We start from the raw sequence: 25,698 nt of genomic DNA, 5'->3' as shown, positions 1-25,698 counted from the left end.
ATTTGTACAACACTTTTAGCAGCAATTGATAATCCTTGCTAGAATTAACAGTTTTATTAGGATTTACACAGTGGTGTCTTTAATTCTGAAAATAAGCTTCTATCACTGGGGCTTGTTTTTATTATCCTGACATATAGAAAGGATGACTTGAATCTTTTAATCACTGGTTCTCAAAGTAAGTTGCTTATAAGCTTATTTTTTTATGTTTAGGCTTTTGCAGCCCAGGAAGACTTGGAAAAGACCAAAGAAGAGTTAAAGACTGTGATGTCTGCCCCACCTCCGCCTCCACCACCACCAGTCATTCCTCCAACAGAAAATGAACACGATGAGCATGATGAGAATAATGCTGAGGCTAGCGCTGAATTATCAAATGATGGGGTAATGAACCATAGAAGTGAGGAGGAACGTGTGACAGAAACACAGAAAAATGAACGTGTTAAGAAGCAACTTCAGGTATTTAAATTTGCAGTTTGTATGCACATTTAAATATAGTTTGCATTTCCCCCTTTTGTTAAGACAAACTTAACTAAAAAGGAATACTTGATTTTTGGACGCGTTTAGCTCTAGCTGGCCTTGTGGTTGGTTTGTAAGTGCTTGGCCTACAGGCACATTATTTTTTCCATTGTATGTTCTTGTTACCAGATGTTTGTTAGCTTTGTGTAGAGACCTTAATTCGGTTCAGTTCAGTTGCTCAGTCGTGTCCGACTCTTTGCGATCCCATGAACTGCAGCATGCCAGGCTTCCCTGTCCATCACCAACTCCCGGAGTTCACGTCCATCGAGTCAGTGATGCCATCCAGCCATCTCACCCTCTGTCGTCCCCTTCTCCTCCTGCCCCCAATCCCTACCAGCATCAGGGTCTTTTCCAATGAGTCAACTCTTTGCATGAGGTGGCCACAGTACTGCAGTTTCAGCTTTAGCATCATTCCCTCCAAAGAAATCCCAGGGCTGATCTCCTTAAGAATGGACTGGTTGGATCTCCTTGCAGTCCAAGGGACTCTCAAGAGTATTCTCCAACACCGCAGTTCAAAAGCATCAATTCTTCGGTGCTCAGTTTTCTTCACAGTCCAACTCTCACATCCATACATGACCACTGGAAAAACCATAGTCTATTGAAAAGCAGAGACATTACTTTGCCAACAAAGGTCCGTCTAGTCAAGGCTGTGGTTTTTCCATTGGTCATTTATGGATGTGAGAGACCTTAATTAGTAAGTTATTATTTAATTATAGCTTTTAACTGTAGTTAATTATAGTTAAAAAGTAGAACCTAATGTTAATACTGTGTTTAAGAAACAAATTTTGTTTTTAAACAGTATACATATAAAGCGATGATAATTTAATAGACTACCTGTAAGACATTACAGAATCTAAATTTTTTGTTCAGATTTTGTATTGGCAAAAGATCAGCTTATTAAATGTACATAATTAGGTCAAAATAGTAAATTTTAGTAGTATTATACCCATTGGAGAACTTACTAAAATAAGTTCTGTAATTTTTAAATTGTGAAATCTTTAAGTATTAATAAGGAAAATGAGGTGATAGTGGTAATATTATCCTTTTGGAGAAAGTTTCTCTCATGGTATAGATTTTAGATCTTATGGTAACACAAACCATAATGGCTACATTGAACCTTTTTAAGTCATTTCAAGTATTAGATGAGAAGGTTAAGGAAATTTAGAATAACACACAAATCATCATAGTTGCAGAGTACAGAAATGAAAGGCCATGGGTATTCCTTTCTAACCACTATCCCCCACCATTACTAAAAGTAAAACAACTTAAACAATTTAAAGAAAAAGATTTCACTGTGGAAATTTTAATATAGTACAAAGTCAAAGATGTGTTATATATGTATTTTTGTCTTTAAACCTTTTCCATAGATTTTTTTTTTTAATCTAAGAAAATAATAATAGTCATACTCTTTATTTTTTAAACAGGCATTAAGTTCAGAATTAGCCCAAGCCAGAGATGAAACCAAGAAAACACAAAATGATGTTCTTCATGCTGAGAATGTTAAAGCAGGCCGTGATAAGTACAAGACTCTGCGACAGATTCGGCAAGGCAATACAAAGCAACGTATTGATGAGTTTGAAGCAATGTGAGAGCTGTTATTTTGCATACATGTTCTTCATAAGCTGAACCACCAACAGAGAAAAGCAGGCCTTTGCGGATGTGATGGAACGCATCCCACCTTGCCAAAGCAGTTACACCAGTTTGACTGTGGTGGCTAAAAGACATTTAAGGGGAGCTTTTCAACATTAAGGCAGTGTGATACCATGCTTGATTTTCTTTTTCTTTTGGGCCAGGGAATGAAGAACAGTGCTCCATCACCTCCTTTTTCATACTTTTCATTTTCCGTTTTTTTTTTTTTTCTGTTGAAGATTAACACTAATTATCATGTCTGACAATTGTGTGTGTATGATTTAAGCACTTTGTACATTTTACAGGATGATGGTGACTTAATGAGTGTTTAGGTAGAGCACTCTTTCCTTCTCTTTCCACATTTTAGCTCCATGTATTTCCACATTCTCTCTCATTCTCGTTTTCTCAGTGTGTACTTTCCATACCTTAATATGCCCTCTAACCATAGCACTACATATTTTAATCATTGGCAGTGATTAAAATAAGCATAGGTGAAAAGTCTTTGATTATTGTGTAGAAGATGGCTATGAATCATGAAAAGGATTAGAAAGTTTAATAGTATAGTGTACAGCTTGTAGTTAATTTTTTAAAACTCAATTTAAAACATTATTGGATTTTTTAAAATTACAGTCCTCTGACAGCTGGATTGATTGGTGTTTCATCTCCTGTCATCCTTTGGTTTTCTTTGCCCACTGATTTCATAAAGGTATAGACAGCAGGTAGTAAGTCCCTAGGAAAGTTTATTGATGAAACACTACTGCAAATAACAGTTGTCTCTGACATATTTCATAGATTGATTAGAAAAACAGATATTTAATAAAAGAAATTATACATTTGTTGGTAATTGATTGTCATTAAAAAAACCCCTGGACCTTTCTGGAAGGGCAGCGTATGAAAACATCAGTCCCAAGAAGGGGACAGTAATACTACCTCACTACTATACCTGCAGTGACTGGTCGTTCAAACACAGTGAAATGTGTAAGCTATGTTTTATAATACGTAGAGATACTTCCCATCATAAAGGGGTATTTTTGAGATTTCTTTTTCCTTCAGAATATCTTAAGAGTGCTAAATTTTAACTGCCTTTTTGTTGAACTGAACTGTGGGACTCTGATTTGTATTAAAATTGTAAGCTCTCACTGGTATACTATCTTCTGGAAGGGTGTTGTACATCTGAGGAAGTGTGTATGTGTGTGTGAATGTGTGAGAGAGAGGTTGCCCTTGTAGCATGTGACGAATGTCTGTACCTTCATTCTTGATGTAATTATTACATAATCATTTTAGCATATTTGGTTTCTAAATCATTGTGCTTATTTTTTCAATCTCTAAAGATACTTAAATTTGGTTAGTTAATTGTATTTTAGAAATTATAATTTTAGGTGATATTAATTTCATTAATGTTTTACAAAGAAATCTTTCCAGTTTAAAAGATGTTGAATATTCACATGTTCTAACATTTTCTTTACTGTAAAACATCTAGATTTGGAGATACGGAAAGCCTTGTTTTCTCTGTGTGGTTCAGCTACTTTCCATCTGGTATTATGCGTTCAAATTTACAATTACCCATTAAAATTGCCATTTTGTTAGACATTTTTCACGCACAATAGATTTAAGTTGTGTCTGAAAGTATCTCTTGTGCTTTTTTGATTTTGCTGACTTTAAAAGGATTAATCTGGGCAGACATTATGAAAAGGAAAGGTTGCATTTAATATATTTTTTGGATTTAGTAGGACAAAAGGTAACTGGTTAACCTTGAAGTGACTGTTGTACAGTGGTTGTGCACATCCTTCAAAACACGGTGGAAGAGGATGTTTCTCCTTGTAGCACATGAGAGCAATAGATGGTGAGCCCTGCTATTCATGGTTAAAGCATGTGTTCACTTCAAAGCATTAAACAATTGCCATAATAGGTGATAATTTGGATTTCTATTGGATTTTTATTAATTTGCTTCATTTTGAATTGTGTGCACTACCATTCCTACTTCAGTTTGATTACAGTGTTGAAAAACTACCAGTTATATTTGCTGTTTATAATCTATTTGTAGATTAGGATTAAAATGGATTTAATCCATTTTTAAAGCTGTGTGAATTTTTCTAAACAGGAACAGCTATTTGCAATATGGGTTTTCATTAAACCAATTATAACTTTTATTATTAGCAGTTGAGAAGCACATGTTCATATAGCAATGTAAAAATATATTAATGAGTATTTGGTAAATTCCAACAGGCTTTTTCCATTAGCATAATTTTGTGTTGTACAATTAAGTTACATCTATAATTTTGGATAACATTCATTGATTAACAATAAAGTGACAAAAGCTCATGCCTTCACGGGTCACTGTTGTTATTTAACATGGATTCCTTATATATATTTCCTGAAAATTATAATCTCTAATAGATCTGTAAATTATTATATTTTTAAAATGAGAAGTGATTAGGAAAAAGTGTAAAATCCTCATACATTTACTCTTTCCCCAAAATTATATATCATTTTTGGTATGGAAGTAATAGTGATTATTAATTTTCTGGAGAAATTAAATTATTAAAGATCAGCCCTCTTCCTAATAGAATATCATATAAGATTTCTAGTCATTGCTCTTATTGTATAGTGAATATTTAATTTTCCGTAGGAAGAAAGAGTTTCATGTCATTGATTACTCTCACTGTTAAAATGTTAATTTTCTCTAAAGAGCTATATACTAAGTGCTTCTTATTATCATGAAGATTATTCCTAAAGAAACAAGTGATAAATCTATTCTAAGAAAAATAAAAGCCAGGTGTCTTCTCAGTTGATAATAATATTTGTCACTTTATTATTTCTACTCTCAAAAACAGGTAGTGATCTCTTTATTCTGATCCTGTTAGAAAAGAAAAGAGGCGCGTAGGCTCTTGTAACGTTCCCGGCGCCGCGTTTGAATTCGAGGAGAGGCAGAGCCGTGCCAAACCTCTGCCTATAAAAAAAAAAAAGAAAAGAAGCGGGAATTTTATTACAATATATCGCTTTTTATCTGAGTAGAGTTTTTCTCTTAGAACTAGAATTAACACTTACGAAGTTACCTTAGACTGATTAGAACTCACTCCTGGTTATCATCAGAAAAGAGTTCCAATGTTATGATTAATACCATTACTTTCTGTCTCAGCTCTTAACTACCTGTTGGTTGGTGATATTTTTAGAATTGAAGATAAAAAGATTTTTTAGGTCCCAAAGAATCCCATTTTATGTATGCATGCACAATGAAAGTAATTAGTCTTTTTGAAATCTAAAACTTTAAAGTATAGGGATTATTGCCTTTAGCATTAATTTACTGGACTGATTAGTAAACCAGAGCTTAGATATCTGTCTATAATAAGGGGAAACATTAAATATGGAACTACCCTGGTAGTTCTCTCTTGTTTGTTTGTTCTAAATAAACAGAACTTTAGCTTTTCTTATTCTGTATTTCATTCTTTTTTTTTTTTAACTAGAAGATAGTCTATTAAATAGTCCTGTGTGGTTTATCATGTAGAATGACAAATATTCTACTACATTTTAAAAGCACTGTGGATTCAGCAGATAGCATAACTTCATAAACCGTCAAGGCAATATGACTCCTCACGTAGTACACTGTTCGCAAGGAAAAATTGGCCTACCATATATTAAAGCCTGTCACCTTCTCATCCCTGGCTTTCCCAGTTAATTTTAACTCCCCTTTTTTCCCAGTGGACCTATTTCTTAATGTCTCCATCTTAGTGATTTTAAGAGCTACCATTTTCCCTCTGGAAAGATGATGACTTCTTGCTTTGCTGCCTCAATATTTCAACCTCCCTTAAACTGTGATAACAAAAGTTTTCTGATTTGAGGTTACATATGCTGCTTTAGAGGATTCCCTGATAGCTCAGTTGGTAAAGAATCTGCCTGCAATTCAGGAGACCCCAGTTCGATCCCTGGGTTGGGAAGATTTGCTGGAGAAGGGATAGGCTACCCACTCCAGTATTCTTGGGCTTGCCTTGTGGCTCAGCTGATAAAGAATCCACTGGCAATGTGGGAGACCTGGGTTCGATACCTGGGTCTGGAAGATACCCTGGAGAAGGGAATAGCTGACCATTCCAGTACTCTGATCTGGAGAATTCCATGGACTGTATAGTGTATGGGGTTGCCAAGAGTCAGACACGACTGAGTGCTGCCTTAGGAGTTGAAATATTCTTTATCATTCCTTACAGAATTTTAGGGTTAAAAATTATGACTGAGGTAATTACCCCATGGCATGTCTTTAAATTCAAGCTTATGTTCGGCTATGGAGTTCCCTAGCTACTAAACAGTTCCAGGTTCTTAACTGCCCTTCGTCTAGCCATGAACTGAGGCAACTTAGCACACATACACATTTAGCCAATACACTTTTATTCAGTGTGTTGTATATTCTAGGATATAGAAGTATGATTAGAATGACTGTGACCCATTGTTTTGGACTATCTTAAAGTGTGAAACCTCAAATATTTATCTTAGCTCTTGGATCATAGCAATAATTTGTTACAGTACTAAATTTAAGATGGCAACACCATTTTATTGATTCATGGTATTTGTATGCCCAGATTCCTCCGTGCTTATATCTAGTCAGTTGCTTCCATCCTTGTAATTTATTACTGGTTTAATTGTTCAGTTTTATTTGATGAACATTTTTAAAATTTAGGTTTACTTTGATTATTATGCATGTCATTGAGTTTGCTTCTAAAAGTAGTTGACTGGTGGTGTTTAACTAAGTCTGTATAGCCATATGTCCATTTTCTTAGTGGTAACATGGGATCAGAATTTCTGAGATTTGTGTAATAATCCTTGGGGAAATTCCTTTTGGTAAAATATGGATTTATTATATCAAAGCCTTCTAGCACTGTATTGTAATGTATGCCATTATATCTTGTTTGCGACTTAAAGTGATGTTTTATCTTATAGGCCTAGATATGCAGGAATGTCTTAGACTCATAGGGCAACACTACCTCCTTCCTCTCTTTCCTTTTGTTTATACTCTAAAATCTATGTAATTCAGATGTAGCATTTTAGTTTTATATGCCATCATTCCATTTATGTAATTATTTTGCTTTTAAATTTTAGCTGATTTGGATAAAAAGATACACTGTGTGATGAAGGAGACTACCACAACATAAAGAAGAGCAATAGAGGAAAATAAGCAACCGGTAGAGAATAAGAATATACAGTACAGTTTCTTAAGTATGGTTGTTATCTGATAAATGACTTAATTTTCATTTTATAGGTCAAATTTTAAACACTGATCAATATTTAAAGATACTCTTTAGAAAGTTTTTCTAACTTTATAAAAAGACTCATTTTATACCCAATTGACAACCAGTCAGTATAGTAATCTGTGTTCAATACTGAGAAGGTTAGTAGAGTTAGATTTCAGCTGAATCTTCATTACTTTATTGTATTAAAATATAAGATTTACCATTTTAACCATTTTCAACTGTTTGGTGATGTTAAGGGTATTCACATTGTTTTGTAACCACACATCACCACTGTTCCATCTCCAGAGCTTTTCATCAGCCCTAACAGACTCTCTCTACCCATTAAATACTAACTTCCCATTCCTCCCTTTCCCCAGTGTCTGGTGATCATTATCCTGATTTCTGTGTATTTGAATTTGACAATACTAGGTACCTCATATAAGTGGACTGACTCCTATATTTATCCTTTTGTATCTAAATTATTTCACTTAGCATATTTTTAAGGTTCATCTGTATTGTAGGACATATCAAAGTTTTATTCTTTTTCAAGGCTAAGTAATATTCATTGTACACATATACCAGATTTCCCTTATCCATTCATTAGTTAATGGACATTTGGATTATTTCTGCATTTTGACTGTTGTGAACAATGCTGCTATGTACATTAGTGTACAAATCTCTGTTTGAGTTCCTGCTTTCAGTTCTTGAGTATATACCCAGGAATGTAATTGCTGAATCATGTGGTAATTCTGTGTTTAATATTTTAAGAAACTTGCCAATACTGTCTTTCTCAGCAACTACACTATTTTATATTCCCACTGGCAATGCATAAGAGTTCCAGTTTCTCCACATCCTCAACCAACAGTTGTTATTTTGTTTTATTTTATTTGGCCACTCTGCTTTCGGAATCTTAGTCTCCCAACCAGGAATTGAACCCACGCCACAGCAATGAAAGTGCTGAGTTCTAACCACTAGATAGCCAGGGAAATCCCTTTCATGTTGCTTTTGCTAATAGCAATCCAAGTGGATGGAGTGGTATCTCATCTTGATTTTGACTTTAATTTCCTTATGATGCGGTATCTTGTTTGCTGAAATGTATATTCATGTTTTTACCATTTTAAACTTGTTGAATTGTAGAAGTTCTTTATACGTTGTGGATGTTAGCCTATTACCAGATATACGAGTGCAAATATTTTCCCATTCTGTGAGTTGCCTTTTTATTCTATCAATAGTGTTCTTTGATGCACAAGCATTTTTAATTTTGATGAAATGTAATTTGTTTTTCTTTTGTCGCCTGTGTTTTAGTCTTTGTTTTTTTTTTAAGAGGAAAAAAATGCCTTTTAATGAAGGAACTATTAATGAGACAAAAGAGAGATTATGTAGAGTGGTCAAAGTCTAGAGAGATGAAAAATAGACTGTTTTAACTGGAATAGAAAATGTAATTTCCTGTGTTCTGACTGCAGGATGGTAAAGATATGGAAGGTTGAGTCAGGAATTAAAGGGGGCTTTAATCCTTCGCTGAGGTGGTTTAGTTTGATTTGAAGACATCTGGTCCCTTTGGGAATGCACTTACAGAAGGGAATAATAACTGAACTTTGCTCCCAAGGAAAATTCATGCTGCTTTGTACAGTGGACTAGAAAGAGCTATAGTGTAATTAGCCTGCAGAAAGGCTGTGGTCATGGAAATGGTATTAATGCCTTCTGAGTGTTTAAAGCAAACATTTAGATGTAATTGGCTCTCATGTTTGCTATATGTGGTAATGTTTTTCCTTCCGCTTGTTTTCCAAATAACATCTTTTGAAGACAGTTAAGACATCCATTTTATCTGTGAGCTTTTAAGAGTGGGTTCTTTAGTGGGACAAAAAAAGAGCTGGAAACTAAGAACATCCAAGAACAAATAGACTAGATTCTGAGTTCTCATTACAGGCAGGTCATCGTACTCTGTTACGCTCTAGTTTTATAAGCGATTTCATAGTTCTGAATCAGAATGTCTCTTTTGGAGCATTTCACTGGGATCAGATACAGACGTTTAGATTCCGGGCTTACTGTTTCATTGGCATGTGTTGACCAAATGTTAACATCCATGTAGTTTTGAATTATTAAGAATTGTTTATAGTTGAAAAACTAAGTTTTAAGGGATCCAGGAAAAAGTTCTTTCAGATAATTATGAAGGGAGTATATATATCGAAACACAACTCAATGAAGATTATCTCAATGCTATGCTATGCTATGCTGTGCTATGCTATGCTAAGTCACTTCCGTCGTGTCCGACTCTGTGTGACCCCATAGACGGCAGCCCACCAGGCTCCCCCGTCCCTGGGATTCTCCAGGCAAGAACACTGGAGTGGGTTGCCATTTCCTTCTCCAATGCATGAAAGTGAAAAGTGAAAGTGAAGTCGCTCAGTCGTGTCCGACTCACAGTGACCCCATGGACTGCAGCCAACCAGGCTCCTCCGTCCGTGGGATTTTCCAGGCAAGAGTACTGGAGTGGGGTGCCATTGCCTTCTCCAGATTATCTCAATATACATACCTAATTCTTCACTGGCTGTGACAACTTTGAACAAATTAATTTGGAAATTTCTGAAGGTTTTTTAAAGTTGAGAATCTGATTATGCTCATCAACTTAGCTTTCTTTTTTTTTTTTTTGATTCATGTGCTTATGCCCAAATGATATGTTTGTTTTCTTCCCCTTATTTTTGCTTATTTTCCCCAGACAATTTGAATATACTTCTCAATTTTTCGGCCGTAGAATTCTGAATATAAATGTATGCTCTTTTGGTAATCTGAGTTACAGATGGATGGTTTTCCCCCCCCACTAACTTTAAAATATGTTGATTTATCATTGGTATATAGATTAAATGTAGATGTTTGAAGCTTTTTAATTTGTGTTTTAAGAGTACTTCTTATTAAGACAAAATATATGTAAAACGAAATCATAATCTGATGAATATGTTTGCTTTCTTTTAAATTATTTCATTAGTAATTTGCAAATGTACTACATGATCACACATTTTAGTTTCTTAGGACTTTCACTTTAATTTTCTAAAAAATTTAAAAACTAAAAATGTTGAAAAATATTTCTGTTGATTGGGGGCAAAATCAAATCGCTTTTATTTAGCACTTTATTTGTATTCTTAAAATACATTGTGAATACCTTCATTCTGTAAAAACTAGAGTACCAAACAGTAGAAAACCTGAATTAGAACCCAGAACCTAACCGTGTATATCATTTACAGTTTAATGTGCTGGGCCACATTACATTTCAGTATACTTGATGTTTTAAGAATATAATGAATTGAGGTGGGGGGGCATAGGCTGTATCCAAAGGCTTTTTATCAAAATGTATAGAAGATACATCCATTGGAAAAGCAAGTTCATTTTTAGAGCAGATTGTTGGCCTTAACATTTTGGGAATATTCTCAAGCATTAGGAAGACTGGAAGCCAGTATGTCTTCTCTAAATTACTGATGTGATGATGTACAGAAGTAGGAAAATGTTCCCCACTACCTATTTTTGAGCTATTATGTGTTCTTAGGCATTTGAAATTTTAAGAGGTTTTCAGTTTAATGGTATTATGAAAGGAAAGATGAATGGGAAACCAGGAGGCATGGATTTTCTTCCATTAAGTAATAAGATTAATACATACATGCGTATGCATTCATAGAGGCAGTCATTCTTCCAGTGATTTGCAGAGCAGTTGCTATTTATGCAAAGCCCCGGTAGAGTTATGAGACAGGTTTGACCCTGTGAATGTGTCAAGGAAACTAGTTAGGCACTTGAGACATGAACTCAAATTAACGTATTGAAAGTAAAGTAGTAAAAAAATCAGAAGGAAAGTTGAGATAAAATGTTCAGGAGTTAAAATGAGAGGTTATTATGATCAGTATACAAAGAAACATGATATTGACTTGATTAATGAGACTGGAAAAATTTTCCTTCATTTGTAAAATTCAAGCTCCTGGGGAGCATCAGAGTTATAAATTAATCAGAGTAGGCATCCTAATATTGATTCTCTGCCACTAAATAATTGCATTTTCTTTAATATCAGTGTATCTGGTTTTCTTATAATAGAGTTTACTGAATAATAATGGTTTATGTTAGAACAGCCAGTATTGAAATATAATTTAATATTCAGCTTTCTTATAGCGCTTTTGCTAATTAATTATTTAACCTTCCACTAAGTTTACCATTTTTTTTTTTTTTACTATAAATTACTTTTTTACTTTAAGTAAATATCAGGATATCCATTACCCCAAACAGTACAGGTAGAATTTCCTTCTCAAACACTGGTTAATTGTTTGTGTTGATTTTTGTAAATATCCATATATAGCAACAGTTTGTATCACAGCTAAGCTTCAGAAAACTGGAGTATTGAAGGATTTTTTCTCTTTTGGTTACTTTTTTTGGAGATTATTTTAATCATTAAAATAATTATTATTGCCAGATTCCCTCTCTTTTTTATTAAAAGAATTTTGAGCTATGCGTAAAGAAAATTTTAAAAACTAGGAAAGTAGCTATTTAGTTATAGCTATTAAAGACATACATTTTTCTTTTTTTAAGACATACATTTTTCATTGTCTTTGTTATCACGTGTTGAAGTTGCCTTTGTAAAGGTACTTTAGGCCATACTTAACTACTTTATGACTAAGTGTCATTTTTTAAAGAACTTGGTTAAATCATTAAAATTAAAAAAATTTAATTTTCATATGTAACCATGAAATTGAAGTCAGTAGGTAGAAATAAGGTAATACAGAAAAGTTAAGCTTACTTCCCTCTGTCCTCTAGTCTTGCAGCTCTCCCCAAAGTTAACTATTGGGTTGGCCAGAAAGTTCAGATTTTTCCATGAGATGTTGTGGAAAAACCCGAATGAACTTTTGGCCGACCCAGTATTTTTTTCCAACTTACGCCTCCTGGAAATTACCTATCCATACAGAAGCGTGGATATGTTATATACTACTTGTTTACATGAGGTGTAGCATTCTGTATACATAGTTTGCACTTCTTTCACTGAATGGTGTAATTTGGAAATTATTACATAGAAGTACAAAACTACCACAGTATTTAATTATGTGGATGCCCCTTAACTTATGAACATTTATAGTTTTACTAATACTTTGCTTTATAAACAGTACTGCCATGTATTCTTGTACAAACACTGCTTGCATTTTATCCTGTTTAAGATACTGTGTCATAGTGTGGATGAGGTAAGTTTATAAAAGATTTAGATATTCTTAAAATAAAGGAGGTTTTTGGTTTACTCAAATGATGTAGGTGCACTTTTTACTTTTTAAAAATGTAAATAGTAATATGTGCTTATAGAAGCATCTTTATAAGAAAAGTAGACACTTTTCCTTTTCATAAATTGGATTTCTGTATTTCAGTTTAAAAGATGAGATGGCTGTAATGGTCTTTTCACTTTTGAGGGCTAAAGGGTAAAAGACCTGTCAGTATATAAAACTCCTTTGACTTCTTCAAATTTTATAATCAGAAAATGTTATTTAAAGAAAAAAGAAGCAAATCAGTAGGGTAGGATTTTCTAAAGGTACTTTGGTAGCTTTTTGGTTTTTAATTTCCTTTGAGTGCCACCATTTCCTCAGTGTAGAGTTTTCATTTGCTTACTTTGATTAAAAATGAAAAATGGCAAGGTCAGATAATTGCAAACGAAGCACTTGACCATGACGTCAAGCAGAGGCAAAAGTACTTCATAGAATATCAAAGTTTTCTTTGTTTTTTAAGGAGGTAGATCAACTTAATTCATCCTACTATTTATGTGATCTTCTTTTCTGACCTTAGGAAAATGTCCTTTGATTTCAGACTTTACTTTTCAGGTTAAATATTGCTCTTATACCTGGAGACTTTTGGTTAAATGATTTTCTTGGACCCCAAATATTTTGGGGGGATACAACCTAGATTAGTTTCGAAGTGCTAATGATATTTCATGTTAATCAGAAGAAACAGTGATGTTAGTGGTTTGCAGTCTGCCTCTCTTCCTGTTCCCTTAGAGTCACAGTAAATTCTAAGCTAATGTACCAGAGAGGCTCATGAAGTCTAGGTCCTCAATCTGTAGTAGTTGCCATCTTTCTATTGCTCTTGCAGCTGCTGAGTTCTGTTTTTGCATAGGTTTTAGGCATGCTCAGAAATGTTTAGTCAAGTCAACATACGGACTTCCTAGCCCATGGTTATCCCCTTTCTAGGGGTGCAGGATCCTTTCCCAGATTCTCTTACTTTTTCAACAGCAGTTTTGTTTTTTACAATAGATACATAGATCCAGATGTTATCAGTCCAGATCAGGTTAGATAAACAGGCAGTCTGCTTGGCACTTAAAGAGTGTCTGAAATAGATGTGAAGCAGCACAATGTAATGAATTTCATCAGGGTTTGTATTATGATCTGGCCACTTTCTAGATATGTGACATTCAGAAGCCACTCAGCCATTTTGAGCCTCAGTTTCTCCATCTGTTAAATGAGAGTACCACTGACTGAGCATTGACTGTAATAATATACATGGAATGTTTTGTTTACAGCCTGGTGTTTTAAAGGCATTTATTATGTCATTTTTGTTTTTCGTAATATTTTTTGTTCATCTCTCAGTGTTGTATTAGTATTTGTACCTCCCTCAGTCCTGTGGGTTCTATTTGTTCTGTCTTCTGTTTGCCTTTTAAGGACTTTGTGATTCTCTTTAGAAGGTTCAGTTCAGTTCAGTCGCTCAGTTTTGTCCAACCCAGCATATTCATTCATGTTGCTCAGCATATGTTTATTGAGTGTGTGCCAGGCCCTGTACTATGTCTGTAGAGCTAAAATAGACAGTTTGTCCTGAGCATGAAGAGTTTGTGGTCTACTGCTAGAAAATAATGTGTGTGTTTGAACAAGTGAGGTTCAGGGAACCTCAGCCTCTGAATGTTGAAGTGTAGCAGGGCCCAGGCCTGCCCCGTCTACAGTACTTGGCTGTCTTAGTGACCTCATGCAGTGTTGTTGCTTGAGATACCATCTGTATGCTAAAAACAAATTTCGACCCAAAACCCTCTCCCTTGTACTCCAGATGTGTGTGTCTATTTACCTGATATTTCCACTTTGATATCTAATAGGCATCTCAAACTTGTTACATCAAACCAAATTTGAGGTCTTCCTCCTCCTCCCCCCGCCCACTCATTACTGCATCAGCCTTCCACTTCCCCGACCCTTCTTTCAGTGGGTCTTGCCCAAACCTTGACTGTAATGTGATTCTTCTTTTCCTCTCTTAATCCACACCCAATCTAATCACGAACCTGTTGGCCCAACATTCAATAATACATTTAAAAAATAACCATCCATACACCCTCCACAGCTGTCAGCTCATCCCACAGACCAGGATTGCTTGTAGTGTTGTTGGCGCCTTCTGATGGGCTTTCTGGAGTCCTCTCTTGCTCTTCTACAGTCTATGAGGACAGTAGCCTTGGAAAGGTAAGTCAGATCCTGTCACTTATGCCTGAATAACCCCCAGACCTTTTCCATCTCAGTGAAAGCTATATCCCTCTTGGTGGCCATTCAGAGCCCAAGATCTGATCGCTTGTCACTCTGACCTTGTCTGCTGATTTCCCCTGTTCTCACTGAGTTGAGGTCAGCTGGCTTCAGTGTTATCTTCTAAACTAGCCAGTGCTCCTGTTTACCTCAGTCCAGAATGACTTTTTCCCCAGATATTTTTACGATGCACTTCCTTATCACGTCCAGGATTTTGCTTCAGTGTCACCTCAGTGTGGCCTTCCCTTTACCACCCTATTTAAAATTGCACTTTGCCCCAGTATTCCCTACCTATGTCTTTTAACTACTTCTCTATGTAGCACTTACTATCCAATGTACTATGCATATATTTTTATATTTCAATATATATGTTTGTGTATTTTTATTAAATGAATGGGGTAGATGAATTCTGGGAGCTTAGAAGGAAGGCATCTAATCTTGATGGAAGGCTCCCTGGAGGAGATGATTCCTAAGCCAAGTCTTTCAGGATGAGTTAGTCGGTGGTTGGGGGTGAGAGGCAAAGCTAGGAGGGCCATCCAGATAGCAGGAGTTATGTGTGCAAAAACCTCCAGACAAGGGCTATGCTGGAACTACCTATTTGTTCAGTCGCTGATTTCTGTCCGACCATTTGTGACCCCATGGGATGTGGATGTCCAGTGGTATTCTCAAGGCTGGTTTACACATGGGTTAAGGAAAAAATTGTACCTTAAGAGTAATTTCCAATACTAAAATCAGGGGTGTCAGCTATGTAAGCAGAGGCTGATAAAGTCTGGGACTAAAGCCAGCTGTAGAGTTGAGGGGCTAGACAGTAGAACTGCCTTGGGCTGTGGGTTAGGAAAGTTCACTTGGGTTACTTCTAGGGACCTGAGGACAGGTTAAGATGGCTTTTATGTTTGTTCTGGAGCTACTAATGAACTTCTGTGGAGGAGCCCTTGGCATTTAGTCACCCGAATATTTTAGTGCCTGGTACCTTCCAGGTACTATGTACATACTAGTCACCGAGAATGTAATAGTGAAAAAGACTAGATCCTTATCAATGGGCTTACTTTGTATGGTAAAACATGAAACACACACACAGAGTAATTTAAAAGTTGTAAATTGTATTAGATTGGATCATGAAAAATTGATGATGTTCAGCCATCTTTGACCTATGAAAGCAACAGATCTATATTAATATTTTGAAAGGAACAAGGGAGTGAGTTGGGGAAAATATGATAATTAGGGTAGGAAGGTCGGAAGAAGTCTCTGAGAGGAAGTTGCATATAAAAAAAAAGATTTTAAAGTAAATCAAGACAGCAAATGTAAATGCCCGGAAGGATCAAAGGAGCACAGTGGGCCTGACGGGGAATCCACACCTGTTCAGAGAGGGCTCAGCTCCTCAAAGCAGCACCCTCAGTGCTGCTGTGCCTTCTGATTCTCCAGGATAAGCCAGCAGACACCTTTTTAAAAAAGTGTCCAAAGAATAATGCTTTAAACATTCAAGTAGAAATGTAATTTTATGTGAAATCTCCTAAAGTTTGCATGTCATTTATTTCAAAACATTTAGAAAACATTTTGCAAGCCAAACAATGTGTCTGTTCTCCAAAAGTGGCCCACTGGACACTGCTTTATAAGCTTTGCTTTACAGCATTCCAAGGGGAGAGAAAAGCATGTGCAAAGAACTTGAGGCAAGAAAGGGCTTCAACTGGTTCAAGGAACAGGAAAGAGGGCAGTATGTCCAGAGCTAAGTGAGCCTGAGGGAGAGTTATCTGTGAGATGAAGTTGGAAAGGAGCCCACAGAAGCACAGGTCAGAAGTGGAGGGACAGACGTGCAAATTTAGTGTGTGCCAGACAAGCATGCACCTTGGGACCATATGCCTGGAGGGACAGACACCCTTTCCTAATCTGTACAAGGATACCAATAATGCTGCAGGCGTCCTTGAAGGTAGGTGCACTATCCCATTTCAGACTTCAGTAACCTGCTTCCCTGGTGGTTCAGACAGTAAAGAACCCGCGGGAGACCCAGGTTCGATCCCTGGGTTGGGAAGGTCCCCTGGAGAAGGGAATGGCAACCCACTCCAGTATTCTTGCCTAGAGAATTCCATGGACAGGGGAGCCTGGTGAGCTACAGTCCATAGGGTCCCAAAGAGTCAGACAAGACTGAGTGACTAACACACACAAAACTTGCCCAAAGGCCACTATAATGGCAGAGTGTGCCTTGGGTATGGGTTTCTTTGAATTGAAAGTCACCCTCCCCCTGCTTTTTAAAAATATAAAAGGTTAAGTTTCCAATCGAGACATTTTCACATGACTGCCCTTTGGAGGATTTTCCTGTCTGCGTAACTTAAAGTGAGTGAATTCATTAGAGGGCAAAGAAGAATGCTCTAAATATTGTACTGAATATAGAGTAACACTGACCTGGAGACCAAACTCCATCAAATTGGAGATCAGACTTATTCCACTTCTTGTATGGGCTAGTAATGCCAACCTGTGAAGAGTTTAGTGCTCTCATTTTCAAGAGAAGGTGAGTATAGCTTTAAGATTTTAAGTTGAAATATGTGATTTATTCTTGTGAGGGTAAGAAAACATCCTTTTATTTTTATTGAGTGTTAAAGCTCTCAAAATCAAATGGGTCTGTGCTCAAGGGATCTTAGAAATCTAGTGGAAAATAAAATTTGAGATGAAGATGGTTATGGCTAGAAACAGGCCATTTCAGCTAGTTAATAGATGTTAAATAAAATATATTTCTTGAATTTGGTGAGCAGGACCTCAGTAATAAGAAGTGAACTTGGTCTAGAAGAAAATTCAAGAGACTGAGGATCAGATTGCCTAGAGAGTTTCAGCCAAAGAGGAGCCACGGAGGAAGGCGGCTGCAGAGTGAGGCCTGAGAAACAAGTCTCTGCAGCCTTGAGACAAGTTCACACTTTAAGTGAGCCACCTGAGGAAATGCCTATGGAGATTTCTAAGCTAATTTCCAGAGCTAAATGTGATGAAATATTTCATTAAAATTCACCAGCTGTTTGTTTTTTTTTTTTTTTTTTTTGGTCACTTATTAGAATATTTGAAGACAGAGAAAGTAGCATAATTAAAAACATTCTTCAGATGCTCTGTGTGGGTTATTTGCTTTACCTTGTCGATAAAAAATGGATCTGATTTAACTTTCCTAAGAATTCTTTTAAACTACTAGATTTTTGCCTGTGGAATTAAAAGGAAAATTGTACTTTTCGGAGAAAAATCGCTAGGATTATATTTCGCTTTGAGGTTAGTAGACTGTAATTACTGAAAAAAGTAGGAGTCATCAAAATTTTTCTGTAAAGATATTAAATATTTTCAGGTCCAGATATTAAATATTTTCAACTTCGCGTGCCAGACAATTTCTGTCGCATCTCACAGCCCCGCTGTTCTGGCACGAGAGCAGCCATAGGTGATGTGAGTGAAGGAGCCTGGCTACCTTCCAATAAAACTTCATTCACAGACACTGAAATCCGATTTTCTTATAATTTTATGTGTCATGATATCATCTTCTTTTGACTTTTAAATCATGGTCTCAACAAAAAAAAAAATAGATGAGCTGAATGGTCCTTGAGCCATAGTTTGCTGACCTCTGAATTAAAGGATTTTAAAAACCATTAGATTCTTCCAAGGGCCAGTAATGCGGCTTTCTCAGCTGTCTAGATTGTTTATTTCATGGTAGAGGGGTTTTATTTTGTAATAATGAAGAGATTTCCTTATAAATTTTAAAATTTTCCAGCAGGGATTCTCAAACTGGGTACATCAGAATCATCTGAAGACTTTGTTAAAATGCCAATTTGCAGGGCTCCTCCCTCCCAAAGTTTCTGATCCAGCAAGTCTGTGGGGGGCCCAAGAACTTGGATCTTTAACCAGGAGGCTGATGCTGCTGTTCTGGGACCATACTTTGAGAATCACTTACTTAGAATGAGGATGTGCGCCCCTGTGAGACTAACACAGTTGCTTCTTTTACTCAGTGTTCTCAGAGTAGCTATTGACTAATCTACCTAGAGGGCTTGAAACCTTCAAATTCTAATGATTAAAAGATCAAAGATAATTGGAACCAAATTTATAACTCTATTATAGTATTTTTCCTCCATCGGTTTCTGAAAGTTTTAAACACATACAAATGAGAGAGTGCTTTTAACAGGGTTAGGGAAAGGAATGTGCCTAGGAGAAATATGAACAAAAAAATGTTATTATATACAGTACATTTTCTTAGTAAATATACATATAATAGATATTCAGGCATCAGGTTTTAAAATAGTACATTCCCAGTCGCTTTGGCATTTGGTATTCCTCCCCTATCACATCACCCTTTTTTTTTTAACTGTTTGTATCTACAGTATGTCGTCTTTTGCATGCATAGGGACTTGACCTAATTTTGATTACACACACACACACACACACACACACACACACACACACACACACCTGTTTTGATGAACATAGCTGTGGTTCATTCATTTTCACTGCCCTGAAAGTGTCTGTCTCATGAATGCACTATAATTTTTCTACTTTCTTAATGATGCCCACTTGGATTGTTCCTAGTATTTTTTATTTTACAAACAATATAGCCTGAAATCTTGAACGTGTTTCCTAGTAACGTAAGCAACAGGATCTGCACCTATGGAGGGGAATTGATCAGTTCAGCTTTTCTGTGTCAGCATCAACTTGTGTTTCAAAGGAAGAATATGTCCGCACTGATTCGAGCACACTTGCTATCACTAGATTTTTAACTTTTTGCCAGTTTGAAAGGTTTAAAATGTGCTTTTAGTTTGCATTTTCTTGATTACTAATATAGTTCAGAATTTTTCTTAAATTTATGGACCTTTCATGTCTCCTTTGAAATAGCCTTTTTTGCCTGTTTTCTTTAGAAGTTTTTCCACCTTGTTTTGGTAGTTCTGACTAGTTTTGACCCTTTCTTATTGTTCTACATAAATTTTATAATTAAATACCATAGGGAAAAAACCTTTTTGTTGGAAATACATTAATAGATTAATTTGGAAAAAATTACATCTGTACAATACTTAAGTATTCCTAGTCATGAATATGTAATGTCTCTGGATTTATTTATGTCTTCCTTAATACTTTTCAGTAAAGTTTAAATTTTCCATTAAGATCACCTATTTCTTTTGTTAGACTTATTATTAAGCATCTTATTTTTACCATCTTTTTAGTAGTTATATTTTAAAACTATTTGTGGCTCGTATATAAAAATGAAGTTGATTTTTGTTTGCTGATCTTATATTTAAGAATCTTGCTCAATTCTTACTATTTCTCATAATTTCTGAAGCCTTTTGGGCTTTCTGCATAAATAGGCCTCTTCTGCAGTTAATACCGTTCTCAGTCTGTCTTCTCAATCCATATAACTTCTTTTCCTTATCTACCAACTTGATTTGACTAAAGCTTTTGGTACAATGTAGAACCTCATTTCTAATTTAAAAAGATCCTTCTAACATTTGCCATGACATATATTTGCTGTTTTGGTAGATGACCTTTATCAGGTTAATGAAACTTCTTTATATGTATATGCCTATTTTGCCAAGAGTTTTTCTTAAATAAAAAGGATACTTAAAATTTGTCAAATGCAATTTCTTTGTATTTTGAGATAATGTGTGTGTGCTTGTTTGTTAGCATATTGAATTAGTAGATTTTTCTAGTATTAAACCAAATTTCATTCTCAGGATAACTTAGTATGATTTACATCCTACCCTATGGCTTGGCACTCCATGAACAGAGTCACCTGTATTGTGAATATATGCCTCGCTGATGTGTATGTATCTCTCACTCACAGCCTCCATCCCCATCACGAGTTGCTGTTTTTCTTAGAGGGCTTTTAATTTTATGGTGCCACCTGCTGGCGAGCTTTCAACATTTCTGATACTCTTTTTCACCTCTTAGGCCAACTGCATGCATGGTTTTCTCTGTTATAACTGTAACCCCTCATTTATTTTTATTTTTTTTCTTATACCATAATATTTATTCACTTGACTCTCTAATCCTCCTTTCTCTTGCTCGTACGAAAATTTTTTTCAGTATACTCATGACAATCGTTCTCTTTTCCTTCCTTTTCCTTCTCTCCTGTTTTGTTCCTTTATGGGTACTATAAATCTACCTCATTGTTAAGAATGATGAGAATAGTGCTGGTTACTAGGGGGAAATATACAGCAATACATTGTAGACTGACATTTGGTACAATAAAGTGCCAGCTCTGCTAACCTTCAAAGTCTTTGAAAATACTTAAAATTTTCTGTAAAGTGTTCTTAAATTTCAAATACTAGTTAATCACCCTCTAATTAATTCTGCCCATTTAACATCAAAGTTCACTATAAAGAATAAATTGTAAAACTCCTTTGTTTCATTGTTTCTGTGTTCCTTTATCCAAGTTTTGAGAGTTCTACTGTATTTTACTACAAAGACTGATGCATTAAACTGCTTGGAAACCAAACTAGTCATCCATAACATGGTTTCCATGGGAAACAGCCCACCATAGCTGCCCTTTTGATAAATAACCCACCTATAAGATAGAGATTATCAGTAACTGCGTTTCCAATTGCTTAACCCTCAAGCATAGAAAATACGGTTAACAATATTTTCCATTCTCCCTGGTCACAAGACTAAGACTAGTTTGTGCGGAAAGGCTGCAACCATGAGAATCCTAGCATCTCTTTAAAAAGGAGATTTAACATTATTCTTATTTTCACATTGTAATAATTGTGGAGATTCAAAAGTGATTGAAAAAGAAAAGTTAGAGGTTAAAGATTAGGAAAGAGATTGCTTTGGCAATTTGGTTACCTAGAGGGCCCTACAGAATGCAGGGGACAAGGGTGCTTCTGGCTTCTGTACTACAGCGCTGGCTTCCTTCTGTATTCTTTTGCTGAAATGCTTTCTAACCTTTCTATGTCTCTTTTAAAAGGTGGGGACCCAAACTGTATGCATTGTTCCAGATGCGTTCTTGCCAAAGCAGTATAAAGCAAATGTAACAGTTAGGAAGAAGGCTCTTTCCCTCACTGGGTAAGTACAACTGGTAACAGATTCCCAGTAGACCTGCCACACCCTTGCCACCTCAGAAATGCTGGCAGGACCCCATAAAACCTGAATCTGTGCATCCACAGCCCCGAGCTTTTAGTCTAGTGAAATGCCAGTCAAAAGAGTTGACCCAGAGCCAGCCCTCCCTGTGCAGCACCTAATCTCACCCACTCTAGATTCTTTCTCAGCTGTTTGCCTCTCTCAGCTCTTTGCCAGTCAAGAACATTGAGGTCAGACAGAGTTTACTACAGTGAGATTTTAGCTGTAATCTTCATGAGGTGATTAGACATGCTACTTTAGACTATTCTCTTACTTTGTGAAAGAACCTTCTTGATGTAGAGTAACGCTGTGCCAGCTCACACATAGGGTACTTGTGTGCTGCTAGAAGAATTTTTTTTTTTCTTATTTGAAAAAATGTTCAGATATACTTAAAAATGAAGTGTCATACCTATGTATTAAGTAAAAGAATTCCAGAATTGGTTCGTAAACCAGATTAGTATTGTGCGTTGATCACAATTTGGAAATATTTAAAAATCATTGCTCAATGTGATTACCACATGAAATTGTTTCAAAGTTATGTTAAGACTCATCCCATTTCTAAATAAAACTACGGCAGTACAGTTTATCTTATAGATCTTGAATGGCACATTTGAGTCTCCCAACTTGCTGTTTAAACCTCCCCAAATTCTACACACAAAACTCAGAATATATTTGAGACAATACTTTAAGACGTGGAATTACTGTTACTTTTTAGATTCTTTTCATGTGACATTAAACAAACGGTGATATATTTTCACTTAGCCTGGATAATTTTTAGAAATGATTTGCTTGTTTGGCCTTGATATTTATTAATTTTCTAATCCCAAACTCCCAATACTTCCCTTCCCAATTCTTACTCCCCTTTGGCAATTGCAAGTGTGTTCTCTATGTCTGTGAGTCTGTTTCTGTTTCATAGATCTGTGTCAGATTTAGATTTCAAATGTAAGTGACATCATATGGTATTTGTCTTTCTAACCTATTTTGCTTGGTACGATATCTCTAGTTCCATCCATGTTGCTGCAAATGGCATTATTTCACTCTTTTTAATTACCTTGACTTCTGGATTGCTATGTATTGAGTTTAAGGTCATTCACTGAATCTCTGACATTCCATGACATTCCCAAAATATTTTCATTGTTTTGAAATCCACTTGAAGGGCTTGATTTGAAAGGCGTGTAGCTGTTTGTGACTCCATAGAATCTAGTTAATCTTATTCTTGATATTTGAGCTAAAATCCTTGGTTAAAACATGTTCTGAACAATCCAGATTGCCACAAATAATACTGTTCTTAGCTATTCATCTTTAAACCATTAATTCCAATGCAGGCATTTATGTAAGTAACTTCCATTTTGGAAAGTAGGAAGTCAAGAGATACCTAGAATAACAGGCAAGTTTGGCCTTGGAGTACAAAATGAAGCAAGGAAAAAGCTAACAGAGTTTTGCCAAGAGAACACACTGGTCATAGCAAACACCCTCTTCCAACAACACAAGAGATGACTCCATACATGGATATCACCAGATGTTCAATACTGAAATCAGATTGATTATATTCTTTACAGTGAAAGATGGAGAAGCTCTATACAGTAAGCAAAAACAAGACTGGGAGCTGACTGTGGCTCAGATCATGAACTCCTTATTGCAAAATCCAGGCTTAAATTGAAGAAAGTAGGGAAAACCACTAGGCCATTCAGGTATGACCTAAATCAAATCCATTACAGTTATACAGTGGAAATGAGAAATAGATTCAAGGGATTAGATCTGATAGAGCACCTGAAGAACTATGAGCAGAGGTTCGTAACACTGTACAAGAAGCAGTGATCAAAACCATCACCAAGAAAAAGAAATGCAAAAAGGTAAAATGGTTGTCTTGAGAAGCACACATAGCTGAAAAATAAGAGACGTGCAAGGCAAGGGAGAAAAGGAAAGATATACCCACCTGAATGCAGAGTTCCAAAGAAAAGCAAGGAGAGATAAGAAAGCCTTCCTCAGTGAACAATGCAAAGAAATAGAGGAAAACAATAGAATGGGAAAGACTAGAGATCTCTTCAAGAAAATTAGAGATACCAAGGGAACATTTCATGCAAAGATGGACACAATAAAGGACAGACGCTATGTGGACCTAACAGAAGCAGAAGATATTAAGAAGAGGTGGCAAGAATACAAGACGAACTATACCAAAAAAGATATTAATGACCCAGATAACCATGATGATGTGATCACTCACCTAGAGCCAAAAATCCTGGAGTGCAAACTCAGGTGGGCTTTAGGAGGCATTACTACAAACAAAGCTAGCAAAGGTGATGGAAATCCAGTTGAGCTATTTCAAATCCTAAAAGATGATGCTGTGAAAGTGCTGCATTCATTATGCTAGCGAATTTGGAAAACTCAGCAGTGGCCACAGAACTAGAAAAGGTCAGTTTTCAGTCCAATCCCAAAGAAGGCCAATGCCAAAAAATATGCAAACTGCTACACAATTGTAGTCATATCACATGCTAGCAAAGTAATGCTCAAATTCTCCAAGCCAGGCTTCAACAGTATGTGAACTGAGAACTTCCAGATGTTCAAGCTGGATTTAGAAATGGCAGAGGAACCAGAGATCAAATTAACAACATTTGTTGGATCATAGAAAAAGCAAACGAATTCCAGAAAAACATGTACTTCTGCTTCATTGACTAAGCTAAAGCCTTTGACTGTGGATCACAACAAACTGGAAAATTCTTAGAGAGATGGGAATACCAGACCACCTTACTTGCCTCCTGCAAAACCTGAATGCAGGTCAAGAAGCAACAGTTAGAACCAGACATGGAACAATGGACTGGTTCAAAATTGGGAAAGGAGTATGTCAAGGCTGTCTATTGTCACCCTGCTTATTTAACTTCTATGCAGAGTACATCATATGAAATGCTGGGCCTGAAGCACAGCTGGAATCAAGATTGCAGGGAGAAATGCCAACCTCACATAAGCGGGTGACACAACCCTTACAGTAGAAAGTGAAGAGGAACTAAAGAGCTTCTAAATGAAGGTGAAAGAGGAGAGTGAAAAAGCTGGCTTAAAACTCAACATTAAAAAAACTAAGATCATGGCATCTGGTCCCATCATTTCATGGCAAATAGATGGGGAAACAATGGAAACAGTGAAAGACTTTATTTTCTTGGGTTCCAAAATCACTGGGGTTGGTGATTGCAGCCATGAAATTAAAAGACGCTTGCTCTTTGGAAAAAAAGCTATGACAGACCTAGACAGCATATTAAAAAGCAGAGACATTACTTTGCTGACAAAGGTCTGTCTAGTCAAAACTATGGTTTTTCCAGTAGTCATATGTGGATATTGAGAGTTGGACCATAAGGAAGGCTGAGTGCCAAAGAATTGATGATTTTTAACTGTGGTGTTGGAGAAGACTCTTGAGAGTCCCTTGGACTGTAAGGAGATCAAACTAGTCAGTCCTAACGGAAATCAACCCTGAATATTCATTGGAAGGACTGATGCTAAAGCTGAAGCTTCAATACTTTGGCCACCTGATGCGAAAAGCTGACTCATTAGAAAAGACCGTGATGCTGGAAAAGATTGAAGGCAGGAAAAGGGGACGACAGAGGATGAGATGGTTAGAGAGTATCACCAAATCAATGGACATGAGTTCAAACAAGCTCCAGGAGATGGTGAAGGACAAGAAACTCTGCCATGCTGCAGTCCATGGGGTCGCAAAGAGTCGGACACAACTAAGCAACTGAACACCACCACCAACAAAATCCTTCCAATTGAAATTTGCACATCCTTCAGCTTGAAAA

The 25,698-nt window shown here is 36.2% G+C and overlaps 1 protein-coding gene across 3 annotated transcripts in view; it reads left to right on the top strand.

Annotated features, from left to right (window-relative positions):
- Positions 1–25,698, top strand: part of RDX (radixin) — a 106,951-nt gene that overhangs the window by 79,587 nt on the left and 1,666 nt on the right. For 2 of the 3 annotated variants that reach the window (XM_086339106.1, XM_086339105.1), the window contains 2 exons: positions 211–453; positions 1,938–4,464. In XM_086339106.1, coding sequence (XP_086195232.1) covers positions 211–453; positions 1,938–2,102 — 408 coding nt within the window. In that variant the 3' untranslated portion in view covers positions 2,103–4,464. Of the gene's footprint in view, positions 1–210; positions 454–1,937; positions 4,465–21,761; positions 21,860–25,698 lie in introns of those variants that run through there. The other variant, XM_086339107.1, reaches the window with a different exon arrangement.

The sequence above is a fragment of the Bos grunniens genome, chromosome 15 (assembly GCF_055505025.1).
Source record: "Bos grunniens cultivar Pamir isolate PY7600 chromosome 15, Bosgru_T2T1.0, whole genome shotgun sequence".
Lineage (NCBI taxonomy): Eukaryota > Metazoa > Chordata > Mammalia > Artiodactyla > Bovidae > Bos > Bos grunniens.
Note: the sequence above shows the minus strand (reverse complement) of the source record. Positions and strands in the feature narration are given on the sequence as shown.